The 24774-nt window shown below is 51.9% G+C and overlaps 1 protein-coding gene across 2 annotated transcripts; it reads left to right on the top strand.

Moving 5' to 3' along the window:
• The first annotated feature begins 7812 nt into the window (after positions 1 to 7812).
• On the top strand, positions 7813 to 24774 carry TYRO3 (TYRO3 protein tyrosine kinase). 2 transcript variants are annotated; one of them, XM_023255471.2, is made up of 20 exons: positions 7813 to 7969; positions 9789 to 9972; positions 10210 to 10310; positions 11081 to 11251; positions 12732 to 12818; positions 13617 to 13732; positions 15278 to 15455; positions 16146 to 16291; positions 16860 to 17004; positions 17386 to 17515; positions 17599 to 17699; positions 18239 to 18334; positions 18673 to 18753; positions 19200 to 19292; positions 19721 to 19842; positions 20254 to 20363; positions 20547 to 20706; positions 20951 to 21087; positions 23262 to 23557; positions 23611 to 24774. In XM_023255471.2, the coding sequence occupies exons 1-20, from the start codon at positions 7849 to 7851 to the stop codon at positions 23643 to 23645; spliced, it is 2610 nt and encodes an 869-aa protein (XP_023111239.1). In that variant the 5' UTR covers positions 7813 to 7848; the 3' UTR covers positions 23646 to 24774. The 2 variants fall into 2 exon arrangements, with proteins under 2 accessions (XP_023111239.1, XP_023111238.1); XM_023255470.2 differs by having other exon boundaries at positions 23262 to 24774.

The raw sequence follows: 24774 nt of genomic DNA, 5'->3' as shown, positions 1-24774 counted from the left end.
CGCCCCGCAGCCCAGCCCCGCCTTTCCAGGGCCTGGCTCCACCCTTTCTGGGATTGCATTCGGGGCGCCCAAGACCCCCCCGTTCCCCCCCCCCTCTTTTTTAAAGTTTATTTAAGTAATCTCTCCACCCAAATTGGAGCCTGGGCTCACAACCCGGGGGTCAAGAGTCGCATGCTTTTCCGGCTGAGCCAAGCCAAGACGCCCCTGCGCTCGGGACCCATGAGGGGGAAGATGCACGGCTTGCCCTGCCCTGCACTACCCCACCAGGTAAACTCTATGCCAACACTGAGAACACTCATCCTTCGGATGTGCAGCAGACACAGGCCCTTCTACACACACGACACCCGTGACAGAAGGCAAAGTGTACTTCAGACGATCCTTCTGCACTCACCAGCCTGGATAATCACATCCTAAACCCAGCACCCAAGTTTGTGGGCAGCACCCAGCAACCTACAAACACCAAGGTGACCTCCCCAGTGCATTTATGGGTGACCAAGAAGGTAAGCATGTAAAAGGAAAGGCAAGGCTTAAGGAAAGAAACACTGTAGGAGTGATGGTGGTGAGGAGAGAGAAGAAAACAGTCTCCTGATCCCCTTCCTGAGCATCCTGCCTCTGTTCACTGCAGTGTCTCTTCTTGGAAATCGTCTCTTTCTTCTCTCCCACACCCTACCCCCAAAGTCTTTCTCTCCCTTTAAGGCCAAGCTGAAGTGAACTCTAAAACCCCTGCCAACCAGGTCTATTCACTGAACTTTCCTTGAAATCTTACACCTGCACCACTTGTGTGGCTTGTTGGGAATGCACTGCCAATTATCAACTATTACTGGCCACCTTTCTACAAGCATGTATGCTATTCTCTTGAATAGACTGGGTTCCTTGGGGGCACCAGGCCCTCTTTGTTGCATCCATAGTGCTCAGCACCCAGCATATTGCCGTGAAAATAGGACCTTAGTAAACCACTGCTTGATTGAAGGCTATGTTAGGGAAGCCAGTGTTAGTCCATTCATTCTTAAACTTTAGCAGGCATCAAAATCACTTTGAGGGCTTGTTAAAACAGATTACTGGGCCTTACCCTCAAGAGTTTCTGAATCAGTAGGTCTTGGATAGGACCCAAACAAATGTGCATTTTTAACAAATTTCTAAGTATTCTATAGAATCATTCTTTAGTTCTCTTGGTCTCAACTGCAGCAGTAAATTTCAGCTACTAGTTAGTATTTAGCCATCTTTGGGGTCCAAAATAGTCCTGGGCCTGGTCAGAAGTTATGGGGAGTGAGGGAGGAGAACTGGAACCAGAAATGCTGGAAGACTGATAGTAGAAAACCATTGTTTGCAACCACTAATGAAATAATCGCTCCAGGCAACTATCATTAATGACTGCTAAACTATTGGGGGGGGGGGTGTGCCTGGGTGGTTCAGTTGGTTGAGCGTCTGATTCTTGACTCCAGCTCAGGTCATGATCCCAGGGTCATGGGATTAAACCCCACATCGAACTCTGTACTGACAGTGCAAAGCCTGCATGGGAGTCTCTCTCCCTCTCTCTCTGCCCTTCTCCCCTGCTTGCACTCTCTGTCTCTCAAAATAAATAAATAAATTAAAAAAAAAACAAAACTGTTAAGTGAAAGGTTGATTAGGATTTTATGTATGATGGATCAGGTTGCCAATTTATGAACAACAAACCTTAACATCACTAAAAGTGAGACCACTGGACATAACGTGTCCCCGATGTGATACAATTAGAAGTAAAAAACATTTCCCAAGAAAGTTTCATGCCAAAAAATTGGAACCAAATCTAGTGAAGCATCTAGATCTAACTACTAATCTACAGGAAATATGGGTGTTAGAGGAACATGTTAAATGATAACATGAGGATACGATTAACAAAACCCAAATTGTGGAAAATTCTACAAATGACCCAGTTTCTTCTATAATAGATTCTTCTCTTATATATTTACAAATACATAAGAGATTATCAATGAAATATATGGCCCTTCTTTGGATCCTGATTCAAACAAACCTAATATAAAAAGACATTTTTTGAGATTGTTGGGGAAAATTAAACACAAACTGGGTTTTATATGATATTAAGGATTTTTAAAAAAAATTATTGGGTATGGATGTGTTTTTTTGAAAAATAAACTTTATTTTAGACTAGTTTTAGATTTACAGAAAAATTGCAAAGAGTTTCCATTTACCCAAAACATAGTTTCTCCATTTTTTTAAGATTTTTTTTTTTTTAAGTAATCTCTACAACCAGCATGGGGCTCAAACCCACAACCCTGAGATCAAGAGTTGTCCACTCCACTAACTGAACCAGCCATGTGCCCCTCATTTTTTAAATAAAGTTTATTTATTTATTTATTTGAGTTATCTCTATCCAACATGGGGCTCAAACCCACAACCCTGAGATCAAGAGTCACATGCTCTTCCAATTGAGCCAGCCAGGCATGCCCCCCATTTTTTATTTTTTACTTCATTATTTATTCTAGAGAGAGAAGGATAGGGAGAGGGGCAAAGGAAGAGAGAGAGAGAGAGAGAGAGAGAGAGAGAGAGAGAATCTTCAGCAGGCTCCACACTTATCACAGAGCCTAATGCTGGGCTCCATCCCACAATTCTAGGATGCTTCCACTCTGAGACGAAGTCAAGAGTCAGTTGCTCAACCAAGTGAGCCACCCAGTTTTTTAAAGTGAAGTCTACCCCCAGGGGCGCCTGGGTGGCGCAGTCGGTTGAGCATCAGACTTCAGCCAGGTCACGATCTCGCGGTCCGTGAGTTCGAGCCCCACGTCGGGCTCTGGGCTGATGGCTCAGAGCCTGGAGCCTGTTTCTGATTCTGTGTCTCCCTCTCTCTCTGCCCCTCCCCCGTTCATGCTCTGTCTCTCTCTGTCCCAAAAATAAATAAACGTTGAAAAAAAAATTAAAAAAAAAAAAAAGAATAGTACTGGTAGAATGTATAGAATGTCTTTCAGTTGGGGTTTTGTCTGATGTTTTTCTCATGATAATACTGGGGTTATAGGTTTTGGGGAAGAACAACACAGGGATGAAATGCTATTTTTATCACATTGTGTCAAGGCACCTACTATCAATATGACCTACGACTGTTGATGTTAACCTTAATCACCTAATTGCCTGGCTAAGGAAATTTCAGATCTTTGTACTGTACCACCCCTGCTTCCATTCCCATCCTCTTTGGAAGGAAGTCACTCTGCATGGCCCACACTTGAATGTGGAGGCTTGCTTCCTCTCCTTAAGGGTGGAGTGTCTACCTAAGTTATTTGTAATTCCTCTGCATGAGAGATTTGTCTATGCTCCCCATTAACTTATTTATTCAAAATATTTGACCCTTTGATAGACCCCATCATTGTGTGTGGGGAGGATAGGGGAGGGTTTGGGTTTGGGTTTTTGAGCAGTTCTTTTTGGCCCTGTAAGATGCTCCAAGATCATTTTGTATATTTTGTGCCCAATCCTGGAATCAGCCATTTCTCCAAAAGTCCTTAGTTCCTTTTATTGGGAAGTGGGATTAGAAATCAAAATTTGGGTGCTAGGTATGTTCATTGCTACTGGGGTGTCTTACTTTTAGGCCCTTCTCAACTGACAAAGGAAATATATCTATATGTGGTTATATGCGCATATCTATAAATGTTTCTATACATAAGCAACTGAATTTATATATGGATGAGGTTTTTATTTGTTAAGTCTGCTACAGTGTAATATTTATAGCTGAAATAATAATATGGCTTAGATTTGCTTTTAAGAACTCCAGGAAAACAACAAAAAATGGAAAAACAGAACACAATTGTCTAAGATAATCAGTGAAGTGGAGTGATAATTACATTGGGGATTATACTGTACTTTGGTCTCTACTCATATATATATTTAAAATATTTCATAATAAAAAGTAAAAAAAAAAAAAAGTCACTGGCCAGGCTGTAGTTAAAGAGGATCAAAAAGAGAAATACAGACAGCTAGATATAGGGCATTCAAACAAATATACTCACGCTCACACATATATTTCCTTTGTCAGTTGACAGAGGCCCTTACACATGGAACTCTTCCTTTCAGGGCCATTCCCTAGATGAAATTTTTTTTTTAATGTTTATTTATTTTTGAGACAGAGAGAGACAGAGCATGAATGGGGGAGGGGCAGAGAGAGAGGGAGACACAGAATCTGAAGCAGGCTCCAGGCTCTGAGCTGTCAGCACAGAGCCCGATGTGGGGCTCGAACTCACGGACCCTGAGATCATGACCTGAGCCGAAGTCGGACGCTTAACCAACTGAGCCACCCAGGCACCCCATTCCCTAGATGAAATTTTGAAGAGGACAAATTTTTTCTTCCACACGTTTAGACCCACCTGCTGTTTCAGAAACCTCAAACTTATTGCTCTCTCCTACCTCCTAAGTTTGCTTTTGGGGAAAAACTCTGACCATTTGAAAGTCCCTCTGTGACTCTATATCCAAGTTCGGTCTCTCCTAGGGATTTACCTTTCTGTTTCATCTTCAGCTGGGCAAGGAATGGCACTGTTTCTGACTCAGGAGCTTCAGGCAAGGGGTGTTTTGCAGGCGCAACTGGCATCACAGCGGCAGGCAGTTTTCCTCCAAGCCCTGGAGTGGATTCCCTCCCTGCCTTCTCTAAGGTGATGGAGAGCACAGTCTTCGACCTTCCCATTCCCTGAGTGGAATTTCCCAACTCTCAATGGGTCCCAAGGATCCATTCTTTCTTAGTAGCTGGGAAATAATGGGTCCTTGGTCACAGGGCAGTGAGACTACCTTGACCCCATCGCTCACCTTGGTTACTTCTTGGTCCACCCGCTCTTGCCTGAGTAGGGAGGACAGGAAGGTCCTAACTCTGAAAAAGAAGCTGAAGCAGGTGCTTCCTGAAACTGCTGGAAATTGCCATCAGGGAGTTCTGCTACTATGGGCAGATGGTTTTTATTTTTATTTCCAGGTTTGCCTGTGTCCTCTCTATCTATCCCTGGCCTCCTTGAGCAGTCCTGGATCATGAAAGGCAGAGTGGGCAGATACTTACTTCACCCAAGTAGGGAGATGCCATGGCCCAACCTAGCTCCATCCATAATAATGGGTTGCTGCTGGCCTTTCCTCTCCCTATATCCCCTTCTTACTCCCCTGGGATAGATCAGAGCTGGCTTTGGTACTGTTCTGAGGACAGGAACTCTTGGGACAGCTGCTCCTGCATTATGTCAAATACATTTCCTGTTGATTTGATTAGTTTCATTCGAAGCAATGCATTTATGAAAGGAAGGGAGATTTTGCAGGCATGAATTTGCACAGGCAGCCAACCTCCTTCAGACACACACACACACACACACACACACTCACACACGCATTTTCTCCCCATCCACCCACAAAGTGTCAGTCACATTTAGAGTTTGCACAAATGCACACCCTCCCTCGTACATCACAATGCACACCCTCTTACCCACCTACACACTTCTTCCACAAAATCACACCTGCTCACATACCCTTTAAGCATGTTCCATGCCAGAAAGAGAGAGAGACAGAGATACATAGAGAGAGAGAGATGGGGTAGATAGGTAAGAAGAATGGGTTTCGAGGGCTCAGGAAAGCAAGCACTCTATGTGGGAGCTGGCAAGTCAGAAGACCAAGACCCCACAGTACCCCCTACCTTGTAAATAGAAATACTAAGAATTGATAAGGATTCAAAAGCGGGTATAGAGGAAGCAGGGACTCAGGGCTCCTGGCCCCACATGGAAAGTATGCTGCCCCAGGGTGACAGAGATGTGCCTGAGGCCTACAGCTGAGATAGGAAGTTTGTGAAGGCTGTGAGTACAGAATGCAGTGGCATCCATGACATATCCAGGAAGCCTATTTTGACTGATGGGAAAGGATGGTCCTTAGGCTGGGATTCCCTGTTAGAGTTCAGGAAATGATGGGGAGGAAATGAGGGGAGAAAAGAAAGTGGAAGGTTGGGTTTGGGCTCTAGGTTCAACATCCTCTAGGAGAGGTATTTCCAATGTCAAACAGAGTCAATAGGAGGAGGCTGCCTTTCACGGGAAACTTGAAATCCCCTGGAGAGAGGAGAGGTGGGGGAGATGGCCTCAAGCAGTGACAAGTGCTTAAGCGTAGAGCTGCAGCAGCCACTGTACTGCAGTCTTGCAGCCACTTTGCCACAGTCGCATGGCCCTGGCGAACCTGGCTTCAGCTCCAGACTGTTGTCTGCCTACCCTGATCCAACTCAGCCCAAACTCAGAAGCTGTGGATTCTGGAATGGAGCAAGTCTTTTCCTTTAAGAAAGGTCCTGAAGCCCACCCACAGTACCCAAGAAATTTGGCAGAGTGCTCAGCTAAACCAGACTTGAGGCCCCTACCAAGTCTGACAGCCCTTCTGGAATCTCTCCCTGTGTTGCCACCTGGGGGCGCCCCCAGCTGGGTCTGAGGCTGCCACCCGCACTGCTGTTGTTGTCATTAGTATAATTAATAAGCAAGCACTGATGGGGCCAAGTGGAGGAAGAGGCAGGCCCCTGCTGCTCAGGAGAATCCCTGATAAGATCCAGTGTGGCTATGGGAAACAGGAGGCTAAGTGGTTTGTCCTTCCTCTTTACCCAGCACTTCTGGAAGGGCCCTCTGGAGTAATCTCCAGGGGACAGGTAGAGGCAAAGGCAAGGGGAGGGAAACTCTTGGTAGGCTGCATTTGGAATCAGCTGTGTATCTTCCTGACAGGATGTCTTTGAGCACAGCCATCCCCCCGTGATTACTGGTTGTGGGGCAGGCCAAGCTCTGAGGCAATTATGAATTAATTTAACAGACATCTGTCTGTTTCTTTATGGAATGCCTATTGTGTGCAAGGTGGTCTACTAATAATAGCTAATGTTTTATTGGATTCTGTGAGGACGTAGCCAACTTCCACACCATGTCCTAGGGAATGGGGGATAGAAGCAGAGGAAGCAACTAGGAAGAATGACAGCCCTAAAAGATATGGGCCATTGGGCTTTGGCCTATGTAGAGTAGTAATGGGGATGTCAGATGAAACCTGAGGATTACCAAAAAGATCTTGGAAAACTCGAGACCCAAGGCTCAAGATCTTGGAGATAAAGGGGTGGGAAATGGCGCACGGAAAAGGGAAATTTGGGTGAAAGCCTCAAGAAAGAAACACGAAGGGGTGTTAGTCCAGTGGGGGAAGCCTTGAGTCACGATTTCGGGGCTCTGATGGTTGGGAATCTAGGGGACTGAGATTCTTTATGTCCTGAGAGGGGGGACGAGGTTCCGGCATCAGTGCCTGGACAAAAAATTGGGGTGCGGTAGAGGCTCGAGCGAGGTTTGACGGCAGGATCAGGAGTGCTAGGTTTGAAACGATGCCGGAGTGTGTTTAGGGAAAGGAGGGGCGTGGCTGGCTGCGCCAGCCGGGCACCAGCAGATCCTCGGGTCGGCACTGGGCAAGCTGGCCCGGGGTGCCGCCGCGGTAGGGGAGGCCCGCGGGCGGGCCGCGGGCCGGGAAGGCGGCAGCAGGGTGGGCGCTCGGAGCGAGCCGCCCGAGGCTCCGCGGGGGGGCGGTACGAGCTCAGGCTTGCGGGCGGGCTGGTTGGGGAGGAGGCGGCGGCTCGGAGAACATGAATCAGCGGCGGCGGCGACGGCGGCGACGGCTGTGGAAGGAGCGCGGTGGCCCATCAGCGGCCCCGGGGACCCCGCGCTGCTGACGGCGGCCGCCGAGACTCGCTGCGCGCGCGGGTCTCGGAGGCGCGGGCCCCAGCGCCGCCCCCGGACCGGCCCCCGCCCCTCCCGCGGCCCTCCTCTCTCGTCCCTCCTCCTCCGTGCCTCCTCCCTCCTCTCTCCTCCCTTGTCGCTCGCGGGCCGGGCCCGGCATGGTGCGGCGTCGCCGCCGATGGCGCTGAGGCGGAGCATGGGGCGGCTGGGGCTCCCGCCGCTGCCGCCGCCGCCGCCGCCGCCGCTGCTGCTGCTGGCGAGTCTGGCCGCTCTGCTGCTCGCTGAGCCCGCGGCCGCAGGTAGGGGTTGGTCGGGAGGCGGCGGAACGCTGGGGGCTGCGGAGGGGCGCGGCCGGGTGGGCGCCGAGGAACCGCAGCCGAGCGAGCCCCGGGCCTGGGCGGGCCGGAGAGTTGGGTGGGGGGACCGGAGCTGGAAGGCCGAGATTGGGGGCAACGCGGGGGGGGGGGGGTTCGGCTCTGCGCGGGGTCCGCTGCCGGCTCTCGGGCCGGGGCCCCACCCCCAACTTTCTGGCGTCCGGGGCTCTTCGGGTGGAAGGGAAAAAGGAGTGGGGCTGTGGGCTGAGTGGTCAGAGGGGGGTGTTCGGGACTGGATTTTCCCGCCTCGACGTACCTAGATGTTTACTCTCCGCTCCCAGTCCTGGAGACCCCAATTCTGTCCACCTTACACACGAAGGTCCCACTCTGAAACCACTGGAGCTGGACTGAACAGCCAGGAGGCACACCTGCACCATTGAGGGTACAGGGGCTGTGAGGATGCAGAAAACATCTGTACATACTCTAGGTCCTGTACCCACTCAAAGCTTCCTGAAGCGGGGATTGTTGGAGAGGATAGGTTGGAGGAAGGTTGCTGGTCTTTGTGGGGGTTAGTCTCCTGTTCCCACATGGCCACTGAGGCATTTGCGGGTTGTGGGAGTGCTCCTCACAGCACTCTGCATCTCCAAGTTCACACTACACCCCTCTGGGACTGTTGGGTGTGTATGGGGTGTGAGGTTATCCCTCCTTGCCCTGTGACTGGCCCTGTGACACAGGCTAAAGTAGCAGCCATGGAGCTGGCACCTTGTTTTGAGACAGCACTCCCTGGTATATCAGATTCTCAGAGAAGGGAAGGGGAAGAGTGACAAGTATTTACAAGCTGAAAGGGTAGATCTCAGAATTAGGGAGCCCAGGAATTTGCCTAGAGCTGTGCAGCAAAGGGTAGGAAGAAGCAGGACTGGATTCAGCTATGTGGATAGTTCACCTGCCCCTCTCTGCTTAAAAACATACCAGAAGACCAGGAGGGTGTGTGTGTGTGTGTGTGTGTGTGTGTGTGTGTGTGTGTGTGTGTTCGCTTGCACGCGCTTGTGTGTGTGGATGCCTGCAGAAGGTAGTGCTCCACAGGGTGGCTCCTGTTGGTGTGACAGTAGCTCAGGGGTCTTGGACTCCCTGTTCAGGGCCCCTCCCCTCCCTTCTACCTCCTACCTCCCTAGCACCCGCCCCTGCACACATTCAGGTATTAATAGAGCGGGTGGCTGCCAGGAAGGCTGCCATGTGTTTGATCTGACGTGGTTCTGTAGCCATATGTTCTCCACTTCAGGGGAGCACCCCCTCCTTCTCTTCCTCAGCCTCCTTTCATTTGCCAAGGTGGTATGCGGGGTGAGGTAGGGGGGTGCCAGCAGCAGTGTGAGTTCTGGCCTGAGACCTTGGGCAGAGAGCTGGCCGCCTGTTGCACTAGATGGGTGCAGCAGTCATTCTCAGGGCAGTACCCTGCCCCAGGTGTATAAGAATGCCCCACCTTTTCAACCTGGCTTGTCTTCCTTCTGGTGGTTGGGCTTGAACTTAACATTGCCCAGTAGCGAAGTATGCGGAAGAGGTAACTATCTTAGAGCTGGGGGGAACTTGGCAGTGGCAGAAATGGTGCCTGGAGAGCTTGTCATGTTCCTCTCCCCAGACAAGGCCCAGGCCACCTTCCTTCCCACCCTGTCCAACATCTACTTTCTTGACCATTAGCTGAGAATGAGCCCTCCGACCCAGAAATTACGTTCTGGAAGAGAATAGGTGATATTTCCAGAGACAGGGGCCCTCTCAAGCATACTGACACCTTCTCCTTCCCACCTCTCAGGCCTGAAGCTCATGGGAGCCCCGGTGAAGCTGACAGTATCTCAGGGGCAGCCGGTGAAGCTCAACTGCAGTGTGGAGGGAATGGAGGAGCCTGAGATACAGTGGGTGAAGGACGGGGCTGTGGTCCAGAGTGTGGATCAGGTGTACATCCCAGTCAGTGAGCAGCACTGGATTGGCTTCCTCAGGTGCAGGACTGTGGGGGAAGGTGTGGCATGCCAGCCTGGGGGCAGGTTATGCTTTATGGGGGGGCTTGGGAACTGGGGCAATGCTGCTGTCCAGAGGTCTGGGTTGTTTTTGTTTTTTTTCTTTCTCGGCATTGTTTGGAAACATCCAGAAGTGGGGGCAGGCTGAACCACTGAGTCTGCTCAGCACAGCTTCCCCTCTTGACCCTGGGAGGCGAGCCTGGTGTCCTGTTTCCACAGCCTGAAGTCAGTGGAGCGCTCTGATGCAGGCCGGTACTGGTGCCAGGTGGAGGATGGGGGAGAAACCGAGACCTCCCAGCCAGTGTGGCTCACGGTAGAAGGTGAGGAGGCAGGGACACAGGTGGGCATGTTGGCCTGGAGCAGGTGCTGTCTGCTAGTGACCACACCTCTGCAGAAGAAAGCTTGGTGGAAGCTGAGCTGCCCAACTCCCTCTGGGGCCTGACTGACCAGGCTCCAGGCCTTCACCAGACATTGGAACACCATATCCATTGGAATCAGGGTATTTCAGAGTCAAGGGGGCAACTAGGACTTACAACCTATGGGGTGCAGTCAGTTTCAGTTGTCTGAGCAACAAGCCTCAACCACCCATTTGGGCCTGGACCCTGTTTTGCCAAGTGGCCAGGCCAGGAGGGATGGGGGAGGGGAGGAAGGATCTGCAGCTGCGGGAGCTCAGAGCTGTTCAGCCCAGGAAAACAAAGTGACTAAGAAAGTAACAAAGGGCCCTGAACGGGATCTGGGGCCTGCCAGCAGAACTCTGCTAAAGCTTCCGCCCACTCCCCCTCCCTTTCTGGCCCTCCCCCACTCCCCACCCTCTGCCTCCTCCCTTGCTCTGAGAAGGGCTGTCAGAGCAGGTCTGGGAAGAGAGAAGCTCCCATGCCCAAGAGGACAGCATAAAGTATATTCCTAAGGTTTCCAAAGAAGAGAAGCTCCCTCTCCAGCTAGATGGCCTGTTCTGCAGTTGACCCAATCATGAGGGCCTGTGGGACCTTCTGCATAGAGGGCTACAAATGGTAGCAAACTTGTGGTTTGGGGTGGTTGAAAACTGAGAGGTGGCAAGGCTCATTCCCCACCCCCCCCCCTTTCTCCTTAGGTGTGCCATTTTTCACTGTGGAGCCAAAAGATCTGGCAGTGCCACCCAATGCCCCTTTCCAGCTGTCTTGTGAGGCTGTGGGTCCCCCTGAACCTGTTACCATTGTCTGGTGGAGAGGAGGCACAAAGGTTGGGGGACCTGCTCCCTCTCCTTCTGTTTTAAATGTAACAGGTGAGCACCATCAGGAGGGGCTTTGAGCAGGGGTGGTGAGGCTGGCAGAGTTCAAATCTGTGTAAATCACCAGGTATGGTATTGTGAGTGTCCAGAAAACACCCCAGTGCCCGGGTACCTGACCTGCACCATTACTAAGCTCATTGAGTCAGGTGTGCTAGGCTGGCAGCTAGGCCGATTAGTGGTGATCCTGCTGGGTGTGTTTGGAGGGTGCTGGAGCCTCTCCCTGTCCTTCACAGTAGTCCAGGCCATGCACAGCTGGCCCTGGGAGATGGAATCGTGTGGAACCAGGGGCACCCATTCCCCCCACCCCTCCCAAGGGAAGGAGCCAGGAACCAGCCCACGCAGAACTAGGAGGAGTGTTTGGCAGACTTGCCTAGAAGACAAGAGTCTAGGGCTGCAGAGTGGGGAATGGCAGGGAGAAGGAAAGGTGGGGGGGGGGCGCAGCACAAAGATACAGGAGCCGCCTCTCCTAATGACCCTTTCCAGAAATTTCTAGACATTTTCTCAAATAACTGTATTTATCCATACCTCCACACAGATACACCCAAAGCAGTAATGCACACCCACCTGGACCCCAAGATCCTCACACACATACTGAGGCTCGTGAGGTTCACTTATCTGTGAAATAAAGCTAAAGTTCCTGGTCGAGACTTGAACTGACCAAAAAAGTTGGGAACCTGAGCTTGGTCTCACACACTGGAAGGTGGGAGGGACAGGTTCTGTTGTGCCAAGTGCCCTAGCAATATGAATCTTGAGAAGAGGTGGGCTGTGGGACCTGATCAGGAGGTGCTGGGCTAGAGCAGATTAGAGGGAAGTTTGGGTTCAGTTTTCTCCAGATGTACGTGGTTGGGACCTCAGACAGCCAGCCTGATAATAAGCACTCACTGAACTCCTACTCCACACATCACACTGTGCTAGGCACCACGGGGGGGTCTAGGGAATACAAAAGAAATAGAAGCCATCAGTCCAGCCCCCAAGGAATTAGTGTAATTGGGGAGACAAGACACATGCATAAAGAACTGAGAACTATTGCAAGGCAAAGAATCTGCAAATGTAACAATGATACTGCATAGAGCAAATAAAGAAGGGCTCTGGAATGTGCAATAAAGGAGTGAACAGAAAAGGGAGGGAGCTTTGTGCTATCTTCAGGAGGTGGGATTGAGGTAGGGGGGAAGTAGTAGAACATTCCTCAAGTGTTCACTGTGCCATGCAATTTATGTGTGTTATGTCATTTGGTTCTCACAATTCTCCCATTTGGGAGATGAGAAGACAGAGCCCCAGCATTGGGGTTTATATCCAGGCGCATTAGATTCCAAAGTCCCTTTGTTTCCAACATATCCCATTGTTTAGCCCTTCCCTCTGGCTTGAGGGACTTCTAGGATACTCAGATCCAGAGCCTACATATCCCCCTTCCCTGGTCCCAGAATAAATGCAAGTTGCTGCTTGGGGGGCGCTGACTGAGGTTTTCTGGCCTCAGGGGTGACCCAGAGCACAGTGTTCTCCTGTGAAGCTCACAACCTTAAAGGCCTGGCCTCTTCTCGCCCAGCCACCGTTCGCCTTCAAGGTAGGAAGACTGGCAGGAGGACTGGTGGGGGGGAGGGAGGGAGGGAAGGAGAGTGGGCGAGTCAGGGGCGTTCTCAGCCAGCTGATGAAGTTACAGTCATTTGGTGTTCTAGCTTCCCGCAGCCCTGCTGGGATCTGAGGGATGAGGGGTTAATTGGCAGAGCTCCATCCCTAGTGAGGGCACCTGAGACCCTGCCGTGGCTGAGATGAGAATAGAAACCTGACGTCACAGCAGATTTCCCATCACGAAGCAGAGTCCTTGCGAGGGAGGGAGAGAGGGAGCGAGCAGGAGATGGTCAAGGCTCATGCCCAACCTTGCTTCTGCCAGCCCCTGTGGAGGGAATGGGGCTGGGGAAAACAGCCTAGCAGGTTCATAGAGGAGATCCAAAGGGTTGGTATGCACAAAGGGAGGGAAAAAGGAGGGAGAGAGCCAGTGTGTGGAGGAATGGCTTATGGCTGCAGGGACAGCTTCTCATTTGTATCTCTCAAGGCCGAGGCGCTGTCCCCACATGCACCCACTGTCTTACCCTATTCCTTGGTCAGACAGGGCCCCTGATTCATAGAGAGGCGACCTCTCTCCCCAGCCAACGCACCCTCCTGGGTATGAGCAGCTATCCCTTACTGGTTGCTTGGCTTGTATATTACTGTGGTCCTGGGAGTGCTGAGTAGCCATCGTTAGGTTGGGGGAAACTCCAGACCTTAGGGAGGGACTCAAGGCTTGACTCCCATGCCTTCTGCTTTCTCATATCCTTGCTGGGCACTGAACTCCAGGGCACTGACTCTCACTCCCTGTCCACAGCACTGCCCGCAGCCCCCTTCAACATCACAGTGACAAAGCTCTCCAGCAGCAATGCTAGTGTGGCCTGGACACCAGGTGCTGATGGCCTGGCCCTGCTCCAATCATGTACGGTCCAGGTAGGCTGAGAGCGAGGACAGACTCTCCTGGCCATGTTCGTTCTGTGGCTGCCTTGGTGGCACTTTGTTCACGGTGGTATCGCTTTTACCTACATTTGCCCATAGGACTTGGTTTCGAGCCCTGTTCAGGTGTTGCTGTCTTACCAGGAACAACTCAACCCACTGTCCCTTATTATAGGGTACTCTGGCAACCAAGTGACTTGGCAAGTTGGCTCTAACCCGTACATTCTTCAGGCTGGAAAGCAGATCACTAGAGCAGATTTGGGATGCCTGGAAGGATTTTTCTTATGTCGGCAAAAACCCAAACCTTTGATTTAGCTGATACCTGTACCCTTATGCCCCACCCCCTGACTCATGCCAAAGAGAACAAGGGGATCCGAGGGGTTCTAAACACCAGAGAGTGGAAAATCTGGGTAAGGTTATAACAAAAACAAGAAGCAATGCATGAAGTCTTATTTTCATCTGTTTACTCAAAGGTATTTAATGAACACTTTGAAACTGTTCTAGGCAGTCCCCTGCCCCTGGCAGGAGAAGTCCCTGCTACTCTGGTCTATACCATTTAGAGGATGCCACTGTGGCCCTTCTTTGGCTGCACCCCTTGCCCCTGGGCAAGGAGTCTGTAGAGCCAAGGGGATATGCCTATCTAGATCATGAGGACACCCCCTTCCCTTTCCCCAACTGCCACACTACACCATATTCTAGATACTAGGGATGTCTTGCCTTATGGTCCCCAGTCTGCTTCCAGGGCCTGGCCCATCTTTGGTTTGTGCACCTCTAAGTCCAAAGGGCAGCCATTGTGGGGGATGGGTACGCAGGCAACATTGTCCACACCCGGGCATCTGATGTTCCTCTCGGTACAGACCCTTGGCTCGGAGGCTTCGTCTTCTTGTGCCACCACATTCTGGCTTGGGAATTCAAGGAATCAGAGGTTTATAAATGCAAACCTGACCTTCCAGGTTGTTGGGAAGCTTTATTTGTCAATATACGAAGACAGGGAATATTTTATTTAATAATTTGTTAGCTGATTTATAACATTTAAATATTTAGCCCCATGGTACATGGGTCTCCATTTGTACTCTTGCCCTGGGCCCCCAAAATGTAAGGTGAAGTCTTGGTTCATGGTGCCCCTAGGCTCTCAGTTACTCTGCCCTTGAGAAACTGAGACTTTGCACTGGTTACAATACATGGTAACTCTTATAACCCAATTATGAACCGAGCATAAAAGGGCATGAGTTTTCTGGAGTAGATGAGAAAGTCTTTGACAGAAAAAGTGGTATTTGCACTCAATTTTAAAAGATGAGTTGGACTTTTCTAGGAAGAGCAAGCAAGATCATTCCAAGCAAAGGAACAGCATTTGCAAATGCATGGAGATGTGGAACCTGGTGTGTTATTGGAGTGGTGGGTGGTGGGAGGGGGTGGGTTGCAAGTGTTTGCTGATAGGTTTAGAGGAGTCATTAACTCAAGATCCCCCACCCCCCATGCCTATGCCACAATCCCATTTTCTATCTCTGTTCTCTCCCTCATTACTTTGCTGCTTTTCTGTAGGTGACACAGGCACCAGGAGACTGGGAAGTCCTGGCTGTTGTGGTCCCTGTGCCACCTTTTACCTGCCTGCTCCGGGACCTGGCACCTGCCACCAACTACAGTCTCAGGGTGCGCTGTGCCAATGCCTTGGGGCCTTCTCCATATGCTGATTGGGTGCCCTTCCGGACAAAGGGTCTAGGTAAGGGACTTAGCAAAGTGGCCGGGCCGGGCTCCAGTGGGGAAGAGGTGATGTTGGCTCCAGTTCTGAATGAGGTTGCTTGAGAGAGAAGCTACCCCAAAAAGAGAGGTTCCTGCCTCATCCAGCAAACACTGAGTGTCTGCTGCATGCATATCTATGAACTAGAAAAATCTAGCTCCCTTCCCATGCAGCTTTAGTTCTAGGGGGGTGGAACAGACAAGCAGATTAGAAAAGATCAGATAATACCAGAAAAGATTGATGAAGAGTGCCCCAGGGTGGTCCAGGCATACCCCCGTAAAGAGACTGATGTTTGAATGATAAGGAAGGAGCCACACTGGGGCAAAATCAATGCAGAAGAGGGCTTAGCAAGTGCAAAGATCCTATGATAGGAACTTGCTTGTATTTCTCTTAGCAATTGCAAAGAGGCTGGTGGGGCTTTGAGGGGGAAGTGGTGAAGGATGCTCTTGAAGCAGTAACCAGGAGCAGCACTGTACCTAGTAGGGTGCTGTGGGTCCTGCCTTTACTCACTGGTCCTCCACAGGATTAAAAGTAAAAGCAGCAGGCAAGCTTTAAACCCCACCTGTAGCTCTCTGAGCTGTGTAGTTCTTGGGAGTTGGTTCCAAAGGCCAGCAGGGGATAGTGATAGTGGGAAGGGCAGGGCTCTTAGTAGCCTTCTCTCTTCGGGTACAGCCCCAGCCAGCACTCCTCAGAACCTCCATGCCATCCGCACAGACTCAGGCCTCATCCTGGAGTGGGAAGAAGTGATCCCTGAGGGCCCTTTGGAAGGCCCCCTGGGACCCTATAAACTGTCCTGGGTTCAAGACAACGGAACCCAGGTAAGGGGCACCCAGGTAAGGGGAGACAAGCTTCCATTCTTCAGGTGTACCAGAGTCAGCTCTCAGGGCTCTAAGGCCTTTAGAGCTTCTGAATGGCCGTCCTTGGTGGGCCTGGGGACTTTGGTGGGCTCAGCCTCCCACCACCCGAGGGAGAGGGAGTCCACTTTTCCCCACCTCCCCCTGCAGGCTTCTTCCCTCCTTATTGGATGGTGTCTCCAGTTAGGATTGCATCCGGTGGGTGGCTGCTTTGTTTGTAAAGCAGGAAGCACATTCCTGCACCAATTGGGGAGGGGAGGGTGCCGATAAGACCATCTTATCCCAAGCCTAGTTCCCTCCCATCCCCCACCTCTGCCAGCCAGGACTGAGCCTTGTTTGTGTTCAGGAGAGGCCTCTGCAGGGTGGAGCAGGAATGTGATGACTCCCAGCATGTTGTGTTCCTGAAGCCCCTGAACCCACAGTGTCCCTTGCCTCCTGTGTTCCTAGCTAGACCTTTTTCTGACTTTCAGGCCCCAGCTGGAGGCCTTTTCCTCAGACTTAAGTATGGGATGGGGGCTTTTCCTGGCTGCAGGGTGAGCTGACAGTGGAGGGGACCAGGGCCAACTTGACAGGCTGGGATCCCCAGAAGGACCTGACTGTGCGTGTGTGCGTCTCCAATGCAGTTGGCTGTGGGCCTTGGAGTCAGCCACTGGTGGTCTCTTCTCATGACCATGCAGGTAAGGCCTGCAGGGGAAGGGCACAGGGGAGCAAGGCTTTCAAGGGCAACCTAGACTGGTGGAAGGAGGCTGGCAGTACCTTTCCTCTAATAGACCCAAAGACTCAGCAGTTGAGGCCAGGGTATTTAAACTAAAAGTCATTCTCCTCCCCCTGCCACAGGACTAGCATAGGAATCTCTGGTCGAGTTTTAAGTCCTAATAGCCAGGGCCAATCACTGACAGGGTAGGAACTCTTGGGTCTTCCTTCGGAGCTGCTTTCCACTTGGGACTTTTATTGACTTAAGAGAACCTCTTGACCAGACCAGATGGCCATCACTGGAAAATTCTAAAGGGGCTCCTTTATGTCAGCCTAGCTCATGCCACTCCCCCTGTCTCCCACAGGCCAGCAGGGCCCTCCCCATAGCCGTACATCCTGGGTGCCTGTAGTCCTGGGTGTGCTGACAGCCCTAGTGACGGCTGCTGCCTTGGCCCTCATCCTGCTTCGAAAGAGGCGGAAGGAGACACGGTTCGGGTAAGGGGGTGAGGACATGGAGGGAGAGGCAAGTGGTGACCGTAGATCTTGGCGCTGATTCCAAGTCCTGGGTTTCTTCTTAGGCAAGCCTTTGACAGTGTCATGGCCCGGGGGGAGCCAGCCGTTCACTTCCGGGCAGCCCGGTCCTTCAATCGGGAAAGGCCTGAACGCATCGAAGCCACACGTGAGTGTGGGGAATCATAGGAGGAAAAATGGACTGTCTTTTTTTCTTCCTTTCTTTTTTAATGTTTATTTATTTATTTTTGAGAGAGAGGGAGAGAGTTCACCTGAGCTGAGGAGGAACAGAAAGAATCCCAGGCAGTCTCCACACCCAGCCCTGAGCCTGACAAAGGGCTCCATCTATGAGGGGCTTGATCCCCCCACCGTAAGATCATGACCTGAGCTGTAATCAAGAGTCACAGGCTTAACCGACTGAGCCACCCTGTTTTCTGATGTTTATTTGTTTATTTTTGAGAGAGAGAGGGAGAGAGCCCCTAACTACATTCTTTTTGCTAGCTCATTAATTTGACCAGTGTGTCTGAACATTGATGAGTCCTGAGCACACGGTAGTAGAAAAGACACAGAGATCTACCCTCATGGATGTCTCCACCCCAGCTATGGGAGAGCTAAACTAAGCTCATGTCTGCATTGAGGGTGGAGCCTGGGGTACGAGTCAGGAGCAGGAGAGGCCCCTCTCCTTTCTTACCACCCCTCTCCCCACAGTGGACAGCTTGGGCATCAGTGATGAACTCAAGGACAAACTGGAGGATGTGCTCATCCCAGAGCAGCAGTTCACCCTAGGCCGGATGTTGGGCAAAGGTGTGTGGGGCTGCACAGTGATTGGCAGGAGTGGAGTTTGCCATATCTGGGTGTGTTTGGTTGCTCCTGTCACTTTGGGGGTGTAGATTTAGGGCAGCTCCTATAAACAGGATCTATTTGTAAATGCCTGAGTTTGGGATGTTTGGAGGAATGGTGGCTGGGGATGAGGAGGACTGAGGAGCACTCCCAGCATACTCCCTTTGGCTGCAGACAAAGGAGCCTCCTGCAATGTCCCCAGAGTCTAGTGATTTGTGTCCCTGTGGAGAGTCACCTGGGAGGAAAGGGGGTGGGAGGCAGTAGGGCAAGGTGGCCTCACCGTCATTTGGGTCGGTTCCTAGGAGAGTTTGGTTCAGTGCGGGAGGCCCAGCTGAAGCAAGAGGATGGCTCCTTTGTGAAAGTGGCTGTCAAGATGCTGAAAGGTGAGTGAAGAGTAGTAGACATGGAGTGAGGAGTGGAAGGGGTGACTGATACAGAAGCAGGCTCTGCTGGGTCCTTAGACTTTCCAAGAAGAGTTACTCATCACTAAGTAGTATGCTGCCTGTGCCCCGTGAATAATTCAGAGGCGTAAACCCACACAAGTTTGTGCCCTAGCCTTTGCTCTCTGCCATCAGCAGTGACTCCTCTGAGCTCATTCAGGGTGATTAAAGCTGTGGTTGCTTGAGCTTCTGGACTATCTAAACCAAAGGGAAGACCATTAGCAAGCAGAGAGGTTGTTGGATAGCCCCACTCCATGGGGGTTTCTCCTGCTCATGCCAGTCTGTTTCCTGAACCCCCTGGGAAGCCCAGGAAGGACAAGGCCTAGGAGTCTTGGATCAGAATTGTGGGCACATCTCCCTCATTCCCTCTCTCCTATCTTTTTTTCCAGCTGACATCATTGCTTCCAGCGACATTGAAGAATTCCTCAGGGAAGCGGCTTGCATGAAGGAATTTGACCACCCACATGTGGCCAAGCTTGTTGGTGAGCTCCTTCTTAGGGGAGGCAGATATACAATAGAGCTAAAACTGTGTTCCGCCAAGGTGGGAGGGCAGCCTGTGGGAGAGAAGTTTGGACTTACGTGGTGAATAAGCAGATAGCAAATTAGCAAGGAGAGTCCTGGCTGAAATCTGATCAGACTCAGGTAAGGAATTTAGTGTGCAGGCCCTGTACCAAAGGTCTGCACATGAAGACTGCCCATTTGAACAGAGGCAGAGGAGGAGGGGACAAGAAGATGCTCCAGAGATCTAGGGGCAGACAAATCTTGAGTAGTCACCAGGCCACTGTGGACTTATGGAGAAGGAACAGAGCCAGGGCTAGAGGTAGGACCTAGCAGTTGGGAGGCTCACGCAGACCCCTAAGCTGTCTCTTGACGTTTATGTGCCCTGCTTCTGACTCTCCCTTGTCCCCAGGGGTGAGCCTCCGAAGCAGAGCCAAAGGCCGTCTCCCTATCCCCATGGTCATCTTGCCCTTCATGAAGCATGGGGACCTGCACGCCTTCCTGCTCGCCTCCCGGATTGGGGAGAATCCCTTTGTGAGTGCCTGGGGTGGAATGGCCAGGAGTTGGAAAGGGACAAAGACCCTGGGAGAGAATTTGGCTTGGTGAGCAGGGCTGATCAAGCTGGTTGGGAAGAGGCAGGCTGGGTTTTACCCTTTTTATGCTAGAAGGCTTCCTTCTCCCTCAGAGCCCTGCTGGGCATTTTAGTCTGGGCAAGGGCCCTTTCTGAGAGAAGAGATCTGTGGAATCCCACATGAGGAGTGCCTTGACTCTTGGGTGCTGTCTCTCAGGTCTGCCAAAGCTTCTTTGTCTTGGGAAGTCCCTCCATCCCCCTCCTTTCAGTAATTCCAAGGACAGTCATTAGGCTTTCTGGCCAGGGAACCCCATTCATCTTGCCCTGGCTGGGTGGGCAGATCCAGCCTGAGTTTGCTCTGTCTGCCCCACCAGAACCTGCCCCTGCAGACCCTGGTCCGGTTCATGGTGGACATTGCCTGTGGCATGGAGTACCTGAGCTCCCGGAACTTTATCCACCGAGACCTGGCTGCTCGGAATTGCATGTATGTGAATTCCGGAGGGCTTGGGTGGGAACGAGCAGCTAATGACAGGAAGACTAATGGTCAGTTCTCACCTGGGACTGTATCTGCTATGCGTGGGGACAGCTGGGGAGCAAAGATACTCTGATTTTAGTACGGCTGCCAGCATGGGGGAAGGCTGACTCCACCCTCCAACACCCCTCACAGGCTGGCAGAAGACATGACGGTGTGTGTGGCTGACTTTGGGCTCTCCCGGAAGATCTATAGCGGGGACTACTATCGCCAGGGCTGTGCCTCCAAATTACCCGTCAAGTGGCTGGCCCTGGAGAGCCTGGCTGACAACCTATATACTGTGCACAGTGACGTGGTGAGCCGGGGAGCACAGTGAGGCCTGGTGGTAACATAAGCAGTGTGGCCCAGTGTGTGGGTGGACCTTTGGAATCCTCAGGGACCGTGGGTGGACCTTTAGAATCCTCAGGGACCTAGCCAGGTCTCTGGGCTTTGGCTGCCCCCTTATAACACCTCTATGCTCTAAGATGTGCTTGTCTTAGGGTTCTGCCCAGCTCAGGGAGCCTAATGACATCTCCCCTCCAACCTCGCTTCTTTCCCAGTGGGCCTTCGGGGTGACCATGTGGGAGATCATGACGCGTGGGCAGACGCCATATGCTGGCATTGAGAACGCTGAGATTTACAACTACCTCATCGGCGGGAACCGCCTGAAACAGCCTCCAGAGTGTATAGAGGATGTGTGAGTGCCCTGGGAAGGGGATTCTGGGAGGAAATAGGAATTTGGGGGTTCAGGTGCTGGCTGCCAGCACAGCTGCTGGTCCATTGGGAGCTCAGAACCTCAATTGGACCTTTTGTTTTTTGGTCCTTGTCATTAGAGGGACCCCAAACTGCCTCTTTATCTGCCACCTCCTGTTTTCTTTCTCTCTCCCTTTCCCATCCTGTGTTTCTTGTTCTACCTTTTCTTACATGTTTTCTCCGGTTTTCAGGAGGAACCAGGAACCCTGAGGGCAGAAGGTACAGGGTTGAGCAACAGTGCAAGTTTCTGTCACCTTCTTCCCACCCCCGCTACTTCTCAGTCCCCAGCTAGTCTAAGAAAACCTCCTAGGCTGAGCCCTCCCTCCCCCTCAGAGAGGGCTGCATCAGGGCAAGAAAAAACTGCTGCTCTATCACATTCCTTGCTAGACAAGGAGGGGGCGCTGGGGGCGGGAGGTTGGCCTCCTCTTGAGGGAGTGGAGAGACCTAAGATCCTGGGGAGAAGGGAACTGCCTTCTTTCCTTTCTGGGAGCCTGGAGCCTTTGGGAGTAGGGCAGGGTAGGAATACACCCACTGAATAGGGGAGTGTTGTGAGCCCCTCGTGACTGGAAGACAGTGTTACCAGCATTAGCTGGGTACTTTACAGGCATTCTTTCAGGTAATCCCCTCTAACCCTGTTAGGAAAAGTCTGTCATTATCACCGTTTTGTAGATGAGGAACTGAGATTAAAGAGGTTAAGTAACATGGCCAAGGTCATACAGCTATTAAGTAGATGAGTTGGGATGTGAACCTAGATCCCTGTGATTTTGGAATATGTGCCTTTTAACCATGGCACCAAATGGAATTTGTTCTAGTGTTATTTCCCACACTGTGCAAGCCAGAGTTTCCCTGGCGCCCTGGAGGACCTTTTCACTAGTACCGGGAGGACGGCATCCACATTGATCCAGTGAAGGAATCTGCTCCCTATTTCTTGCCGTGGGGTTGGACCACCAGAGGTCCAAGAAACATGGACAGGTAGAGGAAGTATCAGCCCGAACGGTGGAGTCCTGTTTCTCTAGGGCAGTGAGCTTGAAGTGCCCTGAGCCTGGACTGTGTGTCAGAGGGAAATCTGAGCGCACTAGCCAGGCCTTACACCTCCTACTTATTCAGCACAGCTCAGGACATGGCAGGTTCCGAGGTCTCCTTGTGGCTGTACCCACAAGGAAGATCTGGAGCTGTAGAGGCTTTGCTGAGCAGTGGGGACCAGGCCCGACTTAGTTGCCTCCCAGGCTGGAGCTACTGTTGTCAATAGGGCGGGCGCTGGCTTCCTACCAGGCAGCCTGGTGGACAGGCGCCAGTTGGCTCCTAGCACAGCCTTGACAATGTATCCCAGCCTGGCCACGTACTCATGGCCCCGACCATTTCCATGGCCTCCTCGATGTCTGGCACCATTCCTCCCATCATTGGGGGCCCTTGTCAGGAAGGCTAGTGTGTGGGGAGCATTTAGGGCTTCTGTTGTGGGCACAAGGGAGTCAGGCATTTGCGCTGCCTGGATCTGGTCTCAGCCTCTTTCAGTTAGTTCTTTTTTTTTTTTTCTCTTCCTTAAGCCTGAGGCATTCCCCAGGAACAGGGATAAGACCTCAGGGAATCTGTAAGGCTCCTGAATGTGTATGTAAAAAGTGTTCCTGCCCGGGGGAGAGGGCTGGAAGCTTTTCTAGGTTCAAAGGTGTCCGTGAACAATGAAGATTTAAGTCGGCCCGAGTGGGTGAGGATTCAGGACAAAGGGCGGCTATTCAAATCCTTTCCATTAAAATAACAGTGACTCCAAGCTGTGTTCTGCAAGACAAAACACTCCTAGTGCCCCCTCCCAATATAACATAGGAGGGACTCTTGGAGCCTCACTTTCTACCTGCTTCTACATGTGTGACCTTAGTCAAGGTTTTTAACCTCTCTCGGCCTCAGTTTCCACATTGGTGAAATCGGGATCATTTATTTCACACTTTTATTTGTGCGAATTAAATAATACATGTAAAATACTTAGAAGAGTGCCTGATACATAGTAAGTGCTTTATATGGGTGTGTTAAAGAAAAGTTTTCAAACTCCTGGTTCTGTATGTTTAAGGGGCCTCAGCTTCCCCTTTGGGCTCCTCACTGTCTCCCCATACCCTTCTGTCTGCCTAGGTATGAGCTCATGTACCAGTGCTGGAGCGCTGACCCCAAGCAGCGCCCGAGCTTCACATGCTTACGGATGGAGCTGGAGAGCATCCTGGGCCACCTGTCAGTGCTGTCCACCAGCCAGGACCCCTTGTACATCAACCTTGAGAGAGCCGAGGAGCCTGCGGAGGGAGGCCGCCTGGAGCTGCCTGGCAGGGACCAGGCCAGCGGCGGGGCTGGGGATGGCAGTGGTGTGGGGGCGATGGGGGGCACCCCCAGTGACTATCGGTACATCCTCAGCCCTGGGGGGCTAGCTGAGCAGCCTGCGCAGGAGGAGCAGCAGCCAGAAAGCCCCGTCAGTGAGGGCCAGAGGCTGCTGCTTCTGCAGCAAGGGCTACTGCCCCACAGTAGCTGTTAGCCCACAGGAAGAGGGCGTCCCGAGCCATGCTCCTGGCTCTGCTGGCCCGCCGCTGGCTGAGGAAGCCCTCTCTGACCCCAGCCCAGGCAGCAAGGCATGGAGGCTCCTGTGGTAGTCCTCCCAAGCTGCGCTGGAAGCCTGGACTCACCAAATCGCCCAATCCCAGTTCTTCCTGCGGCCACTCTGGCCTGCCTGGTGTCAGTTCAGGCCTTGGCTGGGTGGAGGTGGGCCAGGCCTGGTTGTCTAAACCCAGGCAGCTGGCAGGAGGGGGGGAGGTTATGTTTCCATGGTTACCATGGGTGTGGAGAGGATTTGGGGGAGGGTAGATCTAGCCCTGTGGGCCCCTACTCTCTGGCTGAGCTGCCCCTGCTGCTTTAGTGCATGCATTGAGGTGTCTCTGACCAGGGGCCTAGCTCTGCCCATGCTTGGGGTTTAAATGCCCAGGTTTGCTCCTCCTCACAAAGAGATGCCCTTGTATTATTCCCTTTAGGTGAGAGTTGGTAAGGGGTTGATACAGGTGGGTCCCAAGCCCTATGGTAGGAGACGGTGGGGCATTCTCAGGTCTGAAAAGTTATCCCCTTCCTGATGACCCACCTACCCTGCCTAGGCCAGGAGTAAAGTGCAGCTTTACTGACCAGGTCACAGCAAGGCATGCTGGATTACTGCAGGCTACCATTTGCCCAGCCCATAAGGGCAGTGCACTAAGCCTGGCAAGAGGAAGGGGTGCTGTAGGCCCTGCCCAGAAATGCGTGGGGCCAGAGAGGAGTCCAGGAGCCCCTCTTTACGCCCTCCCACAGTCTGTCTGAGCATGCTACCAAATCCCAAAATATCCTAAGACTAACAAAGGCAGCTGTGTCTGAGCTCAGTCCTTCCACGCAGCATCCATCCCTTAGTCCCAATTTTCCCTCTCTGGAGACCCTCTTCTGTCCCAAGTCTCCAGAGAAAGAGAGAAAATAGGCCTGGTGGCTGACGTGGGTGAGGGGGAGTTACTGGAGCCTGGACCCCAGCCTTGCTAGGGGAGCCCCCTGGATTGCATGGGGCAAGGCCCTTGCTGTTAGGGATATTTCCAAGCCGTTAGAAGCTGTTTAAAAACAGAAATAAAATTGAGAACTAAAGACTCAA

This window comes from Felis catus, chromosome B3 (genome assembly GCF_018350175.1).
Source record: "Felis catus isolate Fca126 chromosome B3, F.catus_Fca126_mat1.0, whole genome shotgun sequence".
NCBI classification, from domain to species: Eukaryota; Metazoa; Chordata; class Mammalia; order Carnivora; family Felidae; genus Felis; species Felis catus.
This window is presented reverse-complemented; position numbering and strand designations above follow the sequence as displayed.